The 20,156-nt window shown below is 43.8% G+C and overlaps 1 protein-coding gene across 6 annotated transcripts in view; it reads left to right on the forward strand.

Annotated features, from left to right (window-relative positions):
• Positions 1 to 20,156, forward strand: part of SAE1 (SUMO1 activating enzyme subunit 1) — a 74,560-nt gene that overhangs the window by 26,631 nt on the left and 27,773 nt on the right. For all 6 annotated transcript variants that reach the window (XR_012328044.1, XM_073796062.1, XM_073796059.1 and 3 more), the window contains one exon: positions 8,672 to 8,777. Coding sequence is in view for 5 of the 6 variants with exons in the window: in XM_073796062.1 (XP_073652163.1) it covers positions 8,672 to 8,777 (106 nt within the window). In the remaining variant the exon portion in view is untranslated. The remainder of the gene's footprint in view (positions 1 to 8,671; positions 8,778 to 20,156) is intronic.

Below are 20,156 nucleotides of genomic sequence, written 5' to 3' on the forward strand. Positions count from 1 at the left end.
GCCGACTCCATTTTGGCAGGGACTACTCCACGATTTCGAAGTTTTCCTCCAATTCAAAAATCCCTTGATTTAGATTCTGCCCTTTCAACTAGTTGGGTTATGCTCAGCGTGCAGGATGGGGGTGGGGAAGCAACCACTTCCCGTTTCCTGTGAAAGGCTTCTGGTTAGGGTTCCCTTCCCCTCCCCCTTTCCCTTAGGCTCAACCCAGTGCTGTAAAGCCACTTGTGCTTCAAGGTACACATTGTGCTCCTAAATTAGAAACGTTAAAAAACAAAGAGGAAAAACAGAGCTTGTGGTTTTCACACCGTCTAGGAAGACACTGGCTGGGCCTTTCTAGCACCTGTGCCATCATGATAAATACGGCAGTGGGAAAATGCCCAGCCCAGAGATAGGCATGCAGTAGTAGATTGTTTGCTTCCTTTGGTGCCCAGGAGAAGTGATGAGACAGATTTCGTCAGAAACAGGTATTGGGCACAGACCTGATGTGGGCTCTAGTATGCAGTAGATAAAGGAGATTGCAGTGGTTTTGTGATGAGGAAGTGTCCGGAAAGGCTTCCCAGAGGAAGAATTGTTCGAGTTGGCATGTGAAGGACAGTCTGCCAAGCACCAAAGCCAGGACCGGCATCCAGTCACAGGAAATAGGGTCAAGAAAAGGCACAGCTGTCGAGACGGAGTGACTCTGGCTTCCTCGCTCCAAGCAGCAAGCCCTTGCTGTATCTGCGAGTTGCAAAATGCCTGCTGTGGAGAAGGCACTGTATTGGGTGCAGGGAAGCAAATTAGCCCTCTTGTCTCCGTTTACAGCTGACACTAAAGCCAAGAGAAGTTAAGGAATCCCGCCCAAGATCACACAGCAGTGTAAGAAGGAAGGAATAGGTGGGGAGAGAGCATAGGCAGTGGCGAAGGGCACAGGCGCACCTTACCACCCACAAGGTGAATCCCCTTGGAGTTTCTAGGATAACTTGAAGTTTTGTGAGGATGGTGGGGTGAAGTATGTGAAAATTGGGATCACTCCAGAAAACTTTAAAAAGCCACCAGCGTGCTCCCGTGCTGCTGCTCATATTTCTTTATTGTTAGGGGGCTGCCCGATAGGAGTAGATAGATGCCTGGTGGTGGGTACTCTCCATAATAGCTCTTTAAAGATTAAACATAAAGTAGGATTTGCTTCTGACATGCTAAGAAACCACAGATTTAATTTTACCACTGCTTCTGATGTAGTGGGTGGCTAATTTGGGCACCGTAATCCTTTTTTCATGAATTAGTTGTGAAATTCCACAGTTGAGGAGTGATTCATTATTTTGATTTCCCCCTTTGTGAGCAATTTGTTGACAATTCTCTCATCCTCCTCTCACCCCCATCCTTAAAGCATCATTCCTGATGACTGACTATTGTAGTTCCTCCTCTTTCCTGTGGCACGTTGATTTGTAATGCTGGCTACACCTCAGATTACTTGTCAGGGTCTCCCTCATTAGAGTTGAAGCTCCATACGGGCTGGGCAGTTCTGTTTGCTGCTTTGTTCCTAGTGCGGTACCCCGCACACTTGTGTTCAGGCGATTTTTTTTTTTTTAATAAATTTATCTATTTATTTTTGGCTGCCTTGGGTCTTCTTTGCTGCGCATGGGTTTCCTCTTGTTGCAGCGAGTGGGGGCTACTCTTTGTGGTGCGCCAGCTTCTCATTGCAGTGGCTTCTCTTGTTGCGGTGCATGGGCTCTAGGCACGTGGGCTTCAGTAGTTGTGGCACGCAGGCTCAGTTGTGGCTCGCGGGCTCAGTAGCTGTGGCTCGCGGGCTCTAGAGCGCAGGCTCAGTAGCTGTGGCTCATGGGCTTAGTTGCTCTGCGGCATGTGGGATCTTCCCGGACCAGGGCTCGAACTTGTGTCCCCTGCATTGGCAGGTGGATTCTTTTTTTTTTTTTTGCGGTACGCGGGCCTCTCACTGTTGTGGCCTCTCCCGTTGCGGAGCACAGGCTCTGAATGTGCAGGCTCAGCGGCCATGGCTCACGGGCCTAGCCGCTCTGCGGCATGTGGGATCTTCCCGGACCGGGGCATGAACCCGTGTCCCCTGCATCGGCAGGCAGACTCTCAACCGCTGCGCCACCAGGGAAGCCCGGCAGGTGGATTCTTAACCACTGCGCCACCAGGGAGGTCCCCAGGAAATGTTTGTTCAGTGTAGTTGTGGCTGGTCCAGCATCATAATGTGACCCAGCTCTGGAGGAGATTATTGTCATTGTAAAACAGATTTATTCAGTTAACTTTCTTTGTGATCAAATAAATGGATTAATGTTGTAGTACATTAGTTCTCATAGTTCAGGTTATTTGAGCTGAGCTGAGAGAACAGACTTTTAAAGAAGAGAAGGTTCTTGGCTAGGAATATGTAGAAGTAAGTCATTGGGTTGCCTAGACCAGAACCTGCAGGCCAGAGAGGTTCAAAACTAAATTGTCAGAGAATCACTTGGTTCGGGTGAGGGGAGCAGGCAGGGAGGTGCAGGGTGCAAATCGCAGAGAATTTGGTGGACTGCTGATAGTAGGTTTTGCAGGTAGGACAGTTGTGGAGTGTGGGGTGGGTGCTGGTGGTGCCTTGTCTCACCTGAGAGAAGTTTCTTGGCTCTACAGATGAGGAAGAGGAGTCCCTCCCATCATCACAGCACAGTCTAGTCTTGTGTGTATGTGTGTGTGTGAGAGTGAGAGAGAGATATTCAATATACAAAAATCCCGCGACATCATTGCAAGTTATGGAACATAACGGTAAAACAAATACTATGCAACTTAAAAACCAGAACGTTCCCAGTACTGTTGTACCAATCTGGGTGTTCTTTCTCTGTCTTCTCAGGGCTGCTGGTACATTTGTGTGGATTTAATAAGGTATCCAGGAGGGGTGGATATAGCCCTGCTTGGCATGGTGTTTTGTCATGTGTTTGTAAATCTAAACAGTGGAATAAAGCTTATTAGGTGGTGTTGTAGGTATAAATTAAAAATGAAATTAAGAATAGTAGGGCTAGTCACCATGTACCCACCACCCAGTTTAAAGCATAAAACATTACTGATGTGATCGAGGCCCCCTGGTTATCGCTCGCCAGCATGAGCACCCGCTGTCGTCGGTTGTGGTTCTTATTCTGGGCATTTCTTCTCACTGCACGTGTTTGTTTTTCCAAGTAACATAGAATTGTTTGGTGTGCTTTTTAACTTCTTAAAAGTCGGTTTTGCGTTTTATGTTTGCTGCCGTGTGCTTCTTAAGAGCAGCTTTGCGTTTGTGAGGCCATCTGTGTTTGTGTGTGGTTCTGGGGCTTTGCTGTCCATTATGGTCGCCACCGGCCGCATGTGGCTATTTAAATTAAAATTAATGAAATTGAAAATAAATTAAAAATTCAGTCTCACCAGCCACATTTCACATGCTCAGTAACCACAGGTGGCTGGTGGCAGCCATATTGCAAAGCACCAACATGCAGAATGTTCTTGTCATCATTGCAAGTTCTCTTGGACAGCAAGCACTGCAGTTTTGTTTGTTTGTTTGTTTTGTTTTTGTTTTGACCATAGAGTATTTGCTGTGTGAAAACATTACTATTTATTTATTCTCCTATTAATGGGCATTTAGGTATATAAGGTTTTGCTCTTACAAATTGTGCTGCAGTCATTTTGTGTGTGTGTGTGTGTGTGTGTGTGTGTGTGTGTGTGTGTATAGATAATCTCCTTGGGTAAGTGTGTGATTTCTCTAGGATATAGGAGATTTAGGATGTGCACATCTTCAACTTTACCAGACCCCGAAAAATAGCTCTCAAGTAGTTTCCTCAATTTACATTCCAAACCCAGCAGCATGTAACAGTAACATTTGGTAACTTCAGGCTCTTTTGCCACTCTGCAGAGTGTGAAAACTGTCTCGGGTTGTGGTTGTCAGTTGTTAATATGCTTTTGAAAACTATAGTCTCCCATGAGTAGGTGTGGAAATTAGACCTAGAAATCTGTAGTTTGAAAGTTGTTTCAATTCTGATTTACATTCAGCTTTACATCCAGATCTGTATCACTTGTTATAGATGTTCAGCCTGATCTAAAAAGTAAAGTAGGTTCACAAGTCCCAAATGTGGAAAATACAGAACAAGTTGAGAAAATGTGAACCCTGTTACCCAGTGATGTCAGTATTCTTTTTATGCATGTACATAATAAATTAGAGCACTAATTAATATATATTAGTACATGCAAGACATGTATAATGATCTAATGTAATATATGACATACATATGTATTGTCTTTTCCTTTTTTCACTCCATATATTTTCATAAGCACTCCTCAAATCTTTATGCTTACTTTGGAGAGCATGATTCTATTCTATTCTGTTTATTTTTTTATTGACATATAGTTGGCGTACAATTGGAGAACACGATTTTGAATGGCTGTGTGTGTCGGTCTTCCCCTTTTTGCCTTGCCATCATCTATTGAGCCAGTTTCCTGTTGCAGTCTCCCACTATTCTAAATGGCCCAGCACAACCCCTTAATTTGATAGCTGATAGACTGTGTGGAGAATTCATCTTTATATTTATTGTTGGGCTTTTTGGCAAATGAAAAGCAGGTAGGTCCTGTCAGCTCAGGGGTATTTATTGAAAATCTAGTCCATTCAATGCTGTGCCTTTCACTGTGGTCCCTGCCTCAGGAAGCTGCTACCCATCTGAGGAGAGGGGATCAGTTAACGGTGTGAGAGGGCTTATTATTAGTCTTAACTAGACTCTCAGATTGAAATCCTCAAGGCCCAGAATCGTCAGAGGAGAAAATGGACAGTGGAGGGGAGTGGGTTAGGCATTCGAGGCAGAGGGATCCATGAGCCAAGGGCATGGAGGAGCGGGAGGGATGAGTGAGGTGTGAGAGTTACCTTCATTCAGGGGGGTGGTGGATGCTCCTACCTGGCAGGCACTGCTGGCTGCTTCATCTGAAAGGCTCTTCATTCCTTGAAAGCACCGTCGAGCGGGCTTTTTATAAACTCAATGCCAGTGAGGTCGGTAAGGCAAGCACCACCTTTTGCATCTGTGCTACTACGATAGGCAGCTTGGTTAAGTTTTGTTTTATTTTTAATAGTTATGAGCCATGATAGTAGACTTTGGGTACCTTGAACCAGAAAAGGGGGCGTTAATTGAAGGCAGGCTGGAGTAGCACAAGAAGCATGGAGTAGCTCCTGTGATCTGAGAAGGGGAAAGACCAGGGCAGCTGGGGAGCCTCGGAGGCAGCAGGGGTTTGGCCTTTCTCTTTAGAGCTCTGACATTAATGTGTCTCCATTTCCAACTTTCATACTCACGATTCCCAGGAGAAACAATCTGATGGGTCTGGCTTGGGACATGTGTCCACCCCTGGCTTTGTCACCTGTGGCTGGAGGGCTGGTACACATTAAAGACAAGGCCACAGGGGGTCTCCTCCTCAGATACCAGGAAACTTCTCTAAAAGTTGTCAGCCACTGACAGGCCCAAGAGAGGTTAATTCATTTGCCTAAGGTCACAAGTTAGTGGCAGAACTGAGTCTAATTCTGCCCTTAGAGTTGAGGGAAAGGGGCCTCTATCCTTGGCCCTGGTGCTATAGAAGGTCCCACTCTGGCCTTCCTCCAGCCATTCCCATGGGATGAAGGAGCTGCATCTGCCTGGATCTTGTAGCCTTCCTCCAGTTCTAGACCACATTCTGGATACCTGGACCCCTGGAATCTCCTGCCCAGATAACCCCAGGCTACTTCCCGGGCTTTTATGGGCTTCTTCCCTGATCTGCCTCTGGAGTACAGACCTTGCCACAATGTCTGCATGCCTAGGCCTGAGGGGTGGATGTTTTGGGGGGGAAGGATGGGCAAAGCCTTTTGCAAAGTTAAGTGCAAAGCCCCTTGCATTTTGAGTCAGAGCCAGAGCGGGGAAAGGGTGCGGGTACGGCCTTCCCAGGGTATCTCGTTCTGGCACAGTACTCCCAAGGAGTGTGAGAATTCCAGATTTGAACCTGGTCTTCCAGGTGGTTATGAAGAAGGTTTATTTGTCAACGCAGGAGAATATAATATATTAATAACTTATTAGTGTGATTTATAACTAAATATGTAGACATGGCTTTTCATTTGTACTCTTACCCTCAGGCCCTGAAAGTGTTAGCAGTGGGCCTGCCTGGGACTAAGACTGTAAAAACAACTTTTTTCCCTTCATTTGTCATATAATGGCCTAACGAATCAGTGGATTCTTAGCATTGGTCTTTGCCAGGCAAACTACCAAAATTCTGAATTAAGGTCTTGGTAGTTTCTGAAACCTGGTTAAGACTTTTCTTATTGTGATGGCATTTCCAGACCATACTGCTGATGGCTTGATCTGCATTGTAAGACTTGTTAAGAAGGGTCTGGCAAGTCTGTATCAGGCACTAAATGTCACTCCGCTAACTACGTGACTTACCTGTTAAGGTCAAACAGACCCATTGACCAAAAGGTTTGAGGGCAGTACAAACATCTTGTATGCCAGCTTTTACAATGGATCCAGACACCAAAGGAGTGATTATGGGGTGGCAGAAAGCCCCCTTGAAAACCACACTGTTTTATCTTCACCAGCAATTTGAACTTTCATCTTTCAAATCCATTACGGTCTTCAGCAAGCTGCCTGGTAGCTGATAGATCTTGGTTCACTTACCCTGCTAAATTGTACCTTTGTTGTCTTTTTTCTCTTTTATTTTTAAAATATCTGGGGGGTGTGTGTGTGTGTGTGTGTGTGTGTAGAGAAGACAGGAAGAAAGACGCACAGCTCTGTAAGTTTGAAATTATTTATACACTTACACACATATACCATCTTAAACTTGGTAAAAGTAGCCAGTACTGACAAAAATTTGAGAGTAAGGTGCTACCACCTTATTCCCAAATATTTCAGTCTGTATTTTCTCAAACAAGGCGTTCTCCTTAATCAGAAACCAACCATCAAAATCAGGAAATACACATGGGTACGTCGCTGCCATCTAATCCTCAGACCCCATTCCACCTTTACTAGTTGTTCCAGTCATGTCCTTAACAGCAAAAGGATCCAGTTCAGAATCATGTGTGCATCTAGATTTTCATGACACCTGAAGGTTGCTAAGCCAGTTATTTTGTAAAATGTCCCTTAGTTTAGGTTCATCTGATGTTCCCTCGTGATTAGACTCTAGCTACACATCTTTGGCAAAAATATCACAACATGGATGCTTCTCATTGCATCCTGTGGTCTGGTGCATGGTTATCACATACCCCTTTACTGGTCATGTTAACTTCGATCATGAGTAAGATTGTTTGCCAGACTGCTCCTTTGAAAACAGTTTTTTTTCCCTGTGTGACTAATAGGTATTCTGTAGAGGGGTATTTTGAAAATATGTAAATACCCCATTCCTATCAAACTTTATTAATTAGTTAATTGTAGGTCTGTGGACTAATGGATCATAGTTTACTTACAGTATTATAGTCTATTTTTATCCTCAAATTGTTGTAGTATATTTATCCGCAGATTTGACCAGTGGAAGCTTCTTTAAGCTGGCTCCTATTACCTCTTGACATGGCCCATCATTCTTTGAGGACTTTCCTTGTTTCAGGCTCTTCTGTTCCTGCTGCCCCAGTTTTGAAATCAGTCATATCTCCAAGGAGAAATGTTTCTCTTAGTGGTGATTAGAAACCAAAATCTAGGTGTTAGATGTGCTCATTGCTATCAGAGTATCATTGCTTTTAGACCTTCTCAGTGGACACAGCAGGTAAATATTTGTATGTGTACACATACAAACACTTGCATCTACATTTATTTCTTTATCTGCCTATATATATAGAAAACGGGTTCATGCCAATAACTCTCACCACAGGCTTCATTCTCCTTTTCTCCTTTTCCATATTTCTAATTCTCTTCTTCTCTGACAGTGAGAAACCTGGCTCCCCAGATTCTCAGTGTAATTTCTTGTTGCATCAAGTCCTTGGATGTAATCAGTCTCCTGTTGCTGCCCTTGGGGATGCCCTTCTTACCCTGCCCTGCTCTGTCCCCTCCAACCAGGCCACCCAACCCCTCCACACACACACAGTTTCCCTGCCCTTCCTCAGTCTCAGCAAATGGCTTTTGGACTTAATTGTTTAGGAAAGGGAAAGGAAAACCATTTTCTCATTCATATTTAGTTGTTTATATTTAAAAATATAATTGTCTCTTGGCATTTTTTTGAGAAAATTTGATTTAGCTTAATAGGTTTCAACCATATTTCCTCCTACCACAGAGCTTTTGCAAATGCCATTTCCATTTCCACAGCCTGGAGGTTTCATTCCATCCCCTTTGCTTGTTTTTCTTCTCTGTTATTTATGAATATTGTTGTTTGTTTCTGTTTACTAATACAAAGAAAATTTATTGAATATCTTTAGATACACATTCTTGGTCACTTATGAAGGTATTTCCGTGGCGTAAATCACCAGAGTTCAAGAAAGAGCCAGAATGGAACTAGGTCTTTAGCTTTGCTCTGTCTTTCTTCAGTGCAGGGAGTACATGTCGTTGATTTCTGTGTCCCCAGTGCCCAGAGGAACACACAGTAAGTGCTCAATAAACATTTATTGGATTTGAATGGGCCTCAGCTTCTTTTAATGAACAGTAAACCTTACAGAATGACATTTCTCCTAGAAATGGTGAAGAGTTACCGCCTTGTGATTTAAAGCCAACATATTTTATCCCTAAGCAATTTTGTCTTTTTTCAACAGAAGGTGGTCTTCTGCTCCATCAAAGAAGCACTGGAAGTGGACTGGAGCAGTGATAAAGCAAAGGCAGCTCTCAAGCGCACAACTCCAGATTACTTTCTCCTTCAAGGTGAGGACTGGAAGCAGAGCTTCCCAGCGCGCGATTTGTGCTTTGATTTCTGCAGATGTGGCTGCAGAGGCCAGAAGGTTTCTTGAGGTTTGCCGTGAGTGGAGTTCCCCCTTAGCTGGTTCTCAGTGGCCTCTTAGAACAACAGAGTGAATGGAGAGGAGGCCTGTCACTGAGCTCTGGCTTCTTAACGATTTTTGCTTTTTTTATTATTTGTTGAAGTGAACTGCCCTCTCAAGTTGAGCCTGAGATAACAGTGCCATAAATCAAGCTCTTTTCATCACTGCTTTCCCTCTTCAGAGTTCTTCCTGGGCCTTAAAACCAGGCTTCCTCTCCTGAGGTCTTTTTCCCCACTCTCACCATCATTGCTGGTGTTCAGGGAGCATTGGCTAGGTATTGGTTGGCGTCTTAGTGTTCTTGTGCCTGGCACTTTTATTTTTTAATATTATTTTTATAATAATAATCATAAACATTGAGTGCTTACTAGCAAGAGCCATTGGGAGTTGATACTATTACTATCCCTACTTCACAGACAAGGAAACTGAGCACAGAGAGATTAAGGTTACTCGTGTTCTCACAGTAAGCCAAGTAAGTGTATAAATAACATCGGTTTGTTAATTAGTGTAAAATAATCCATATTTGTTATAGAAAACACCAGAAAAAGAGCAAAAAAAGTCACCTCGACATTTTTGTACTTTTGGGGATGTGCTTCCCAGCTTCCCCCCGCCCATGTTGGCACATAGAAGGCCCTCAGTAAACAGCTATTAATTTGGAAAGGTTTGGGGTATAGCCTGAGTGTTTCAGTAAACAGCTATTAATTTGGAAAGGTTTGGGGTATAGCCTGAGCGTTTCAGTAAACAGCTATTAATTTGGAAAGGTTTGGGGTATAGCCTGAGCGTTTCTAACTGCTGCTTATAAAAGGAGTCAACCGGTATTTGAGTTTACCATAACCTGGGGATTCTCTCAGCCAGGGGCAGTCTTGTCCTCCAGGGAACACTGGCAGTGTCTGGAGACATTTTTGGTTGTTATGACTGGGGGTGGGATGGGGAGAGGGCAAGGATGTTGTTTAATAGCTTATGACACACGGCACAAGGTAGCCCCCCCCATGACAAGAGTTATCTGGCTGCCAGTGTCAATAGTGCTGAGGTTGAGAAATCCTGATCTAACCCTTTGCAGTTTCCAGAGTATTTTCTTGTCCGTCTCATCATCACAGCTCGGTTATGAGGTGGACAAGGTGGGAATTATCCGCAGTTTGGTTTCTTGGGATGAAGAGACAGAGTCCCAGAGAGGCTCGTGTTTTGCCTGAGGACGCAGAATGCAGATGGCAAAAGAGCAGCCCAGGTCTTTGAAGTCTAATTAATTAAATACTGTGAGAGGTCCCAGGTAATGAAAGCATCCGGGCTCCATTCTCAGTGCTCTGTGGGTATTAGCTCGTTGGATCCTCACCACATTCACATGAAGCAGCTGCTGGACCCCCACTTACAGGCGTTTTAAAAGGTACAGATTGATGAAGACACAGGCATGTGGCCACCCCTGCCCTCAGGAGCCCATCATTGAGATGGGGAGGCAAAACTAATGGCCTGGAGACAGTGTGGGGGAAAATGTTTATTGAATCCAGATAGATTCTGCTGACCATCACTATCAGAAGTTACAAGGGGCTGGGGCGTAGACAGGTCGTGAGGCAGAAGCAGGAGCTTTAATATTGTGACCCAGATGGCAGGCAGTGGTACACAGTTCAGAACTAGTGCTCTGGAATCAAAACAGACCTGCCTTTCAGTCCTGGCACTGTCATTTTCTTAGGTGAGTGACGTTGAGCCACAGACTTAAATTCCCTGAGGCTCCCTCAGATTCCCCTCTGACCATGGGGGTGTTAATAGCGCTTGCCTCAGAGGGCTTTTGTGAGGCTTGCATGACACACACGCGAGGGGCTTAGCACACAGCAAGTCCTAGAGACCTAATATAGTTATGTGCTTGGAGGTGGGAGGTACTTCGCAACTGTGTAGTAGAATTTTAGGATTGACTCAATTTACCCTTTTCTAAAAAAATTCATTTATTTTCAAAAATTTTTTTGGCTGTGTTGGGTCTTCGTTGCTGCACGCAGGCTTTCTCTAGTTGCGGTGAACGGGGGCTTCTCTTCATTACAGTGCGCGGGCTTCTCATTGCAGTGGCTTCTCTTGTTGCGGAGCATGGGCTCTAGGCACGCGGGCTTCAGTAGTTGTGGCACGCGGGCTCAGCAGTTGTGGCTCGCGGGTTCTAGAGCTCAGGCTCGGTAGTTGTGGTGCGTGGGCTTGGTTGCTCCGCGGCATGTGGGATCTTCTCAGAGGAGGGCTTAAACCCGCGTTCCCTGCACTGGCAGGCGGATTCCTAACCACTGCGCCACCAAGTAAGTCCCTCAATTTACCCTTAATTCCATACTTGAGTAAGTATTATCATAGCAGCAATCCTATTGGATTTTAGTTTTTTGCCTGTGACACTTTGTTGGATAATATACTCCATATGTTTACTTCTCTTTTCTTTTTTCTTTTTTAAAATTTTTTTATTTTTAATTAAAAAAAAAATTTTTAACGTTTTTATTGGAGTATAATTGCTTTACACTGGTTTACTTCTCTTTCTAAATGGTACTAATTATCTTTTTAGTTTCAAGTTCCAGGGCTTAGGATTTGGTGATTGAAACTATGTTCATAAAGCAACTATACTCCAATAAAAATTAATTAAAAACCCTTCATAATTAATAGTCATATTAATTATGAATATTTCTTTATTATGGTAAAAACCACATACCATAAAGTTTACCATCTTAACCATTTTTATGTGTATAGTTTTGTAATAGAGAATATTTATTTTTTTGCAGGCTTTTTAAATATATATATAAATTTATTTATTTTATTTATTTATTTTTGGCTGCGTTGGGTCTTCATTTCTACGCGCGAGTTTTCTCTAGTTGTGGCAAGTGGGGGCTACTCTTCGTTGTGGTGTGTGGACTTCTTATTGCGATGGCTTCTCTTGTTGCAGAGCACAGGCTCTAGGTGCGCAGGCTCAGTAGTTGTGGCGCATGGGCTTAGTTGCTCCACGGCCATGTGGGATCTTCCTGGACCAGGGATCGAACCTGTGTCCCTTGAGTTGACAGGTGAATTCTTTCTTTTTCTTTTTTTTTTTTTTTTGCGGTACGCGGGCCTCTCACTGTTGTGGCCTCTCTTGTTGCGGAGCACAGGCTCAGTGGCCATGGGTCATGGGCCCAGCCACTCCACGGCATGTGGGATCTTCCCAGACCGGGGAACGAACTCGCATCCCCTGCATCGGCAGGCGGACTCTCAACCATTGCGCCACCAGGGAAGCCCGACAGGTGAATTCTTAACCAGTGCACCACCAGGGAAGTGTCCCTGTAATAGAAAATTTTAAAAGGAGGCAGCCCCACATATCATACCGTCTAGACCAAGGCTGGCAGCTGTGCGCTTCCCACTCTCCCCTCCATCCCTTACCTGTGGCAGACGTGGCTAATAAGGCCTTATCATTGGCCAGCCACTTTTCTCATAGCCTTGGGATCCTTTAAACAGCACTGCCTGCAGTTCCCTCTCTGATTTGGCATACAAATACAAATTAAGCTAACTCTCTCCTTATAAGAATGAGGCCTAGAAGGGAAGTAACTCCTCATGGCCTAGGTCTAAAACCCAAGTCTCCTGATTCTTTCAGGATCTAGTTCTTTTCACACCATCCCCAGTGTTCTTCCTGAGTTTTTTGGATATCCAACATAGCCTTTCCTGGGCTTTTCTCTTTGTAGCAGATGACGTGTCCTAACTTTTCTTGTGTGGCGTCATATGCATATTCCTGATGATATTTTTTTTGCCCTCTTGGGTCGTTTTGAGCTCTGTGTGTCTTTCCAGAGGTGCTGCAACTGGAAGTATAAGGAGTGTTCCAAATTCAATGAGCATGAGGGCCTGCTTTGCTGTCTGGGAGTTTTGCTCTTGGTGTATATTTGATTAACTCCTTTGACTAGGGACTGGACTAAGCTTCTGGAAGTAGAGGGAAATGGCTCTCGTGATCTCTTTCCCTGGGTCCTGCCGGCAGCTTAGACTTCTGCCAGAATTCAGCTTGTAAGTATTAAGCTGACTTTCTGAGTATATCACCTTATTATTTCTTTTTTTTAATTTTATTTATTTATTTTTTTATACAGCAAGTTCTTATTAGCCCTTAATTTTATACACATCACTGTATACATGTCAATCCCAATCGCCCAATTCATCACACCACCATCGGCTTTCCCTCCTTGGTGTCCATACGTTTGTTCTCTACATCTGTGTCTCAACTTCTGCCCTGCAAACCGGTTCATCTGTATCATTTTTCTAGGTTCCACATACATGCGTTAATATACGATATTTGTTTTTCTTTTTCTGACTTACTTCACTCTGTATGACAGTCTCTAGATCCATCCACATCTCAACAAATGACCCAGTTTCGTTCCTTTTTATGGCTGAGTAATAGTCCATTGTATATATGTACCACAACTTCTTTTTTTTTACCACAACTTCTTTATCCATTTGTCTGTCGATGGGCATTTAGGTTGCTTCCATGACCTGGCTATTGTAAACAGTGCTGCAATGAACATTGGGGTGCATGCGTCTTTTTTGAATTATGGTTTTCTCTGGGTATATGCCCAGTAGTGGGATTGTTGGATCATATGGTAGTTCTATTTTTACTTTTTTAAGGAACCTCCATACTGTTCTCCATAGTGACAGTATCAATTTACATTCCCACCAACAGTGCAAGAGGGTTCCCTTTTCTCCACACCCTCTCCAGCATTTGTTGTTTGTAGATTTTCTGATGATGCCCATTCTAACTGGTGTGAGGCGATACCTCATTGTAGTTTTGATTTGCATTTCTCTAATAACTAGCGATATTGAGCAGCTTTTCATGTGCTTCTTGGCCATCTGTATGTCTTTGGAGAAATTTCTATTTAGGTCTTCTGCCCATTTTTTGATTGGGTTGTTTGTTTCTTTAATATTGAGCTGCATGAGCTGTTTATATATTTTAGAGATTAATCCTTTGTCCGTTGATTTGTTTGCAAATATTTTATCCCATTCTGAGGGTTGTCTTTTCATCTCGTTTATGGTTTCCTTTGCTGTGCAAAAGCTTTTAAATTTCATGAGGTCCCATTTCTTTTTTTTTGTTTTTATTTCCATTACTCTAGGAGATGGATCAAAAAAGATCTTGCTGTGATTTATGTCAAAGAATGTTCTTCCTATGTTTTCCTCTTAAGAGTTTTATAGTGTCCGGTCTTATATTTAGGTCTCTAATCCATTTTGAGATTATTTTTGTGTATGGTATCACCTTATTCTTATATTCAGAAATACTTCTTTTGGGACTTCCCTGGTGGTGCAGTGGTTCAGAGTCCACCTGCCAATGCAGGGGACACGGGTTCGTACCCCGGTCCGGGAAGATCTCACATGTCGCGGAGCGGCTGGGCCCGTGAGCCACGGCCGCTGAGCCTGCGCGTCCAGAGCCTGTGCTCTGCAATGGGAGAGGCCACGGCAGTGAGAGGCCCACGTACCGCAAAAAAAAAAAAAAAAAAGAAATACTTCTTTTGATTTGATGTGGGGCCATTCATATAACTAGCTGTGAGATTCTCCTGTAATTTGACTTCATTGGTTATCTAGGAGAGCATAGTAGCTTCCAATGCGTGAAGTTGCCTTTTGCCAAATATACTTGCCGTCAACTGTCTTTGCGACTTGACTCAGGTAAGTCAGTTTGCTGCTATGCTTTTGTTTCCTCACCTGTAAGGTGATAGGACTAAGTTATCTGCCTGTTTCTAAAATCTCTTCTCATTCTAGGTAGTCAGTGACTCTAATAAAATAAAAGTTCCTCCTTGTGTCTCTGTATTTTTAATTTTTGTACTTTTGACAACTTGACTGAGGTGTGATTGATGCCAGAAAATTTACTCATTTTAAGTGTATTTCTTTTTAAAATTTCTAGAAATTGTTTCGTGAATTTGAACAAAATGTCCTCCAGTTTGTCTTAAGGTCTAACTGTAGTTTTGCCCAGCCAGTTTTGATGGTCAGCCATAGCAGTGGAAGTGTAGTCCAAGTAGAGTAGTGGGCAGTCTTGTGTCAGGGAAAAAGACGGGCTTTGGGGACTACCAGAGTTGAGCGCAGGTCCCGGCTCCTACGTGAAATTGATATAATTTAAAAAGTGGCCTTGATTTTGTTATTCAAGTCAAACATTGGTAACATTCTACTGGGTTGGCCAAAAAGTACCTTTGGTTTTTAAGTAAAAATAAAAGACACATTTTTCATTTTCACCAAGAACTTTATTGAACAATGTATTCACCCTTTTGTTCCACTACCTTCTGCCATTTTTCAGGCAACTGCATAATTCCATCTTCCCAAAACTTTTTATCTTTCTGAGCAAAGAACTGTCCCAGGTGCCTTTTACAGTCTTCCAGGGAATTGAAACTTTTTCCATTAAGAGAATTTTGTAAAGACCGAAATAAATGGAAATCCGAAGGCACAATGTCTGGTAAATACGGCAGATGAATTAGAGCTTCCCAGCCAAGCTGTTAACGGTTTTTGCCTGGTCATCAAAGAAACGCGCAGTCTTGCGTTATCCTGATGGAAGATTATGCATTTTCTGTGGACTAATTCTGGACGCTTTTCGTCAAGTGCTGCTTTCATTGGGCTAATTGGAAGCAGTACTTGTTGGAATTAATCGTTTGGTTTTCCGGAAGGAGCTCATAATAGAGGACTCCCTTCCGATCCCACCATATACACAACATCACCTTCTTTGGATGAAGACCTTTGGTGTGGTTGGTGGTGGTTCATTTCGCCTGGCCCACGATCTCTTCCATTCCACATTATTGTACAGTATCCACTTTTTAAAAATTAATTATTTATTTTATTTTATTTATTTTTGGCTGCTTTGGGTCCTCATTGCTGCGTGTGGGCTTTCTCCAGTTGTGGCAAGCGGGGGCTACTCTTGGTTGCAGTGCACATGCTTCTCATTGCAGTGGCTTCTGCTGTTGCAGAGCGTGGGCTCTAGGCATGTGGGCTTCAGTAGTTGTGGCACACGGGCTCAGCAGCTGTGGCTAACGGGCTCTAGAGCACAGGCTCAGTAGTTGTGGTGCAAGCACTTACTTAGCTGCTCCGAGGCATGTGGGGTCTCCCCGGACCAGGGCTCGAGCCTGTGTCTCCTGCATTGGCAGGCAGATTCTTAACCACTGCGCCTCCAGGGAAGCCAGTACAGTATCCACTTTTTTTTTTTTTTTTTGCGGTACGCGGGTCTCTCACTGCTGTAGCCTCTCCTGTTGCAGAGCACAGGCTCCGGACGCGCAGGCTCAGCAGCCATGGCTCACGGGCCCAGTCGCTCCGCGGCATGTGAGATCTTCCCGGACCGGGGCACGAACCCGTGTCCCCTACAACGGTAGGCGGACTCTCAACCACTGCGCCACCAGGGAAGCCCCAGTATCCACTTTTTATCACCCGTCACAATTTGTTTTAAAAACGGAACGTTTTCATTACGTTTAAGTAGAGAATCGCGTGCGGAAATACGGTCAAGAAGGTTATTTTCGCTTAACTTAATGTGGAACTCAAGCATAAAAGCGATTAGCATAACTAAGCTGGTACAAATGATTTTCAGCGCTTGATTTGGATATTTTGAGTATGTTAGCTGTCTCCTGTGTGGTGCAACATTGATTATTCTCAATTAACGTCTCAATTTGATCTCTCTGCACTTCACCTCGTCTACCCGACTCTGGAGCAACGTCCAGTGAGAAAATCTCTAGCACAAAACTTTGCAAAACACTTTTGACGTGTTCGATCAGTCATAGCACCTTCTCCATACACTGCACAAATCTTTTTTTGCATTTCAGTTCAGTTTTTATCTTTCTTGAAATAAATAATAAAGCATAGTATGCCAAAAATGTTGCTTTTTTCTTCCATCTTCAGTATTAAAATGGCTACACAAAAATTCACCAATTTTGATAAGTCTTTTTTAAAATGCACGCTGATATGACAGCTGTCACATACAATCTAACAAAATTGTTTCTAATGAAGTTAAAGACGACTAAGTGCTACTAGAGCCATCTTACAGAAAAAAACCGAACGAACCTTTTGGCCAACCCAGTAACTTCAGGCTGTGGGATGGCCTTGGGGAATATCCAACTTGAATAATCAACTTTTTTAGGCAGTACTCTAGTTTTCATGTTTGCTTTGGAAGAGATCTTGGAGCATATATAGAATGACCTCATTTGTCTTGTTGGCTGCAAAATGTATTTCTTTGAGTGTACTATCATTTGTGACCAGTCTCATCAAATGTAGATTGTTTTCAGTTTTTCTCAGTCCTTGGAAATTTTTCCCAAGAGCCTTTCTGGAAGTGTGACTAATATACCTGATGGCACCTTAGGAATTCCTCATGAAGTCAGGGTGCTTGGCTGTGATACACACGAGAATACCTTTGTTTCACCATTGCCTAATGGAACACTTAGTAGGTGCTCAATAAATAAATGGGTGCTCGATAAATAGCTTTTGCATGAGTGACTAGTTTGCTTGTCTGGTCATTTCTTCACCCTAGAGAGAGAGCAGCCTGCCCACTGGTGTCCCTGCAGGCTCCTCTTTCCTGCCTGCTTCCCCGAGCACTTGTCAGGCTTTTGATCCCAGTGGCACCCTGGTCCTAGCCTGCCCCTCTCACATAGATGGCTCTTTCTGCCCCATTCAACTGAATTGTGAAGCAGCTGCCCTGCCGTCCATGTGTGTGTGTCGTCCATGTGCATGTGTTTGCCTTGTTTGGGTGTTGAGTGTTTTTCCAGTTTACTTAATAAGATGGTGGCCAGACCAAACGCTTCCTGCTGCATTTTTCCACCATCTTGAGAGTCAGCCTCACCATCTGTGAGCCAAAGGTCTCATCTTTTTATTATTCTCCCATGGCATGTTGCAAAACATGAAGTGTGAGCTGGTTTCCTGTGGCAAAAAGTTGACTTTGATTTGTTCTTTTTGAGGTTACTGTGAGTTTATCATAACAGGAGTGCTAAAAATATCGGGTCTAGTATGGAAACAGCATTCACTTACCAGCTTGAATAATAACACACAGGTTTAGTCCAGAGCAAGGAAGAAATGGGCTTGATCTCAAGATGTGAACTACTTAGCAGAGAATCCTTGGCAATCTTAACTTTCTCAGTCTGTTCTGACGAGTCGTGGAAAAGTACTTAGGCCGTTTCTGAGCCACAGAATTAAAGATGAAAATAATCTTAGACCATTTTTGGAGCACCTGATATGTGTCAGATCCCGTGCCTGGGAATCGTCACGGGAAGAAGTCATCTCCTTGCCAATGCAAAACTCAATCACAAATAATTCTCCTTGTGAGGAGAGCTGTAACAGAGAGCTATTGACAAAGCTGTCGTGTTGTGCTGGTCTGTTTTTCAATATGTGTGAATTATTCTACCATCAAAAGCAAACTGTTATGGGAGCTCAGGGAACTGACGGTCTGGCTCTCTTTGGGGAGTTGGGAAGTCTTCAGAGAGGAGGAGACATCTGAGCTGGATTTTAAAGAATCGGTATTGGCCAGGTGGTAAAGGGAGGTGAGAGTGTTGCCGGCAGAGAAGCAGTGCTTGCAGGCGGCCAGTGGTGCAGGGACCATGGCACAGCGAGGTTGGAGCTTGATGGGTGCCGATCAGAGATAAGATCAGGGCCTTGCTTTTTTTAGATTTTTATTCTTACAGCCAGTTGTTTCCCAACTAAGAGGATATCAGGCTCACTCGTGGAACATTTGAAAAATACAGATTCCCTGGTTCTAGCTCAGATTTACTGAATCAAAATAATTAGGAGTGGCTGGAATATGCATTTTTGTAAACCTCCCAGGTTTCTGAAGGATCAGCCAATTGGAGGGAAACCACTGCCTTAAGGACAAAAGGAACCCATGTCCTGTGTCAAAGCCCTGATTTACTCATGTGTGGGTTTTTTTTAAATGTGTTAAGTACTGTGTTTCAGATGAGGGCATGACTGAAGCAGGGGTAAGGAGATAACCCATGTAGCTCTTTTTTTAAAAATTACTGAATGTGTTTTTTTAATTAATAAATTTATTTTTATTTATTTATTTTTGGCTGTGTTGGGTCTTTGTTGCTGCGTGCGGGCTTTCTCTAGTTGCGGTGAGCAGGGGCTACTCTTCGTTGTGGTGCGCGTGCTTCTCATTGTGGTGGCTTCTCTTGTTGCGGAGCACAGGCTCTAGGCGCACAGGCTTTAGTAGTTGTGGCATGAGGGCTCAGTAGTTGTGGCTCGCGGGCTCTAGAGCGCAGGCTCAGTAGTTGGCACAAGGGCTTAGTTGCTCTGCGGCATGTGTGATTTTCCTGGACCAGGGCTCGAACTCATGTCCCCTGCATTGGCAGGCAGATTCTTAACCACTGCGCCACCAGGGAAGTCCCCATGTAGCTCTTGAATACAGAATTTTGACTGTATACCCTCAGATTTTAAAAAGTACCGTTGGGGCTTCCTTGGTGGCGCAGTGGTTGAGAGTCTGTTTGCCGATGCAGGGGACACGGGTTCATGCCCCAGTCCGGGAAGACCCCACATGCTGCGGAGCGGCTAGGCCCATGAGCCATGGCCGCTGAGCCTGTGCGTCCGGAGCCTGTGCTCCGCAACGGGAGAGGCCACAGCAGTGAGAGGTCCACGTACCGCAAAAAAAAAAAAAAAAAAAGAACCGTAAACAAATATGAAGTCTCGTAAGTTGGTTTGCTTTTTACAGTGGTGTGGGTTAGTAAGTCTGAAACTATTTACTGTTTATTCTAGGATTGAGCAAATAGGCAAATATATTGTGGATGATGAGACCCAGACTTTTTTATTGCCAGAAAAGGGAGTTAGTTTTTTAAATACGGAAGGTGGGAAAGGCTAGAAGGAGCCCTGTGGGGTTGGATTGGTATTGCAGTCATCTGGATGAACTCGTGGTTTTTTGTATGTAGGTACAGAAATAGATGTGTGTATGTCCGTGTATTTACATTCATACTTATATATTTCCTAGCTCTGGCTGTTGAGAGGGCTGAGGAGCAAAAGCACTCTAGTAGCAATGAACAGACTTCATGCCCAGATCATGATGGCTAATATCCAAGGATCCAGGAGTCCTTGGAGACATGGCTGATTCTGGGGCTGGGGGAGGGTATTTACAGGTGAGCTTGGAACATCCTGCTGTGCCTGAAAGTAAGGAAGTGCTCAAAGAATGATGGGTCATGTCAGAAGATCACAGGAGTCAACTTGAAAGGGCTCCTATTGGTCAAATCTGGGACAGTTTGAGGATCAGATAAATGATAGTAATAGATTGTAACCCATAGACTAAAACAAGAACCCATGAGTCTATACTGATAATTGAATAAGTAAATGAGGGAAAGAGCAAAGTTCTTTTTTTTTTACA

Source organism: Tursiops truncatus, chromosome 19, assembly GCF_011762595.2.
Source record: "Tursiops truncatus isolate mTurTru1 chromosome 19, mTurTru1.mat.Y, whole genome shotgun sequence".
NCBI classification, from domain to species: Eukaryota; Metazoa; Chordata; class Mammalia; order Artiodactyla; family Delphinidae; genus Tursiops; species Tursiops truncatus.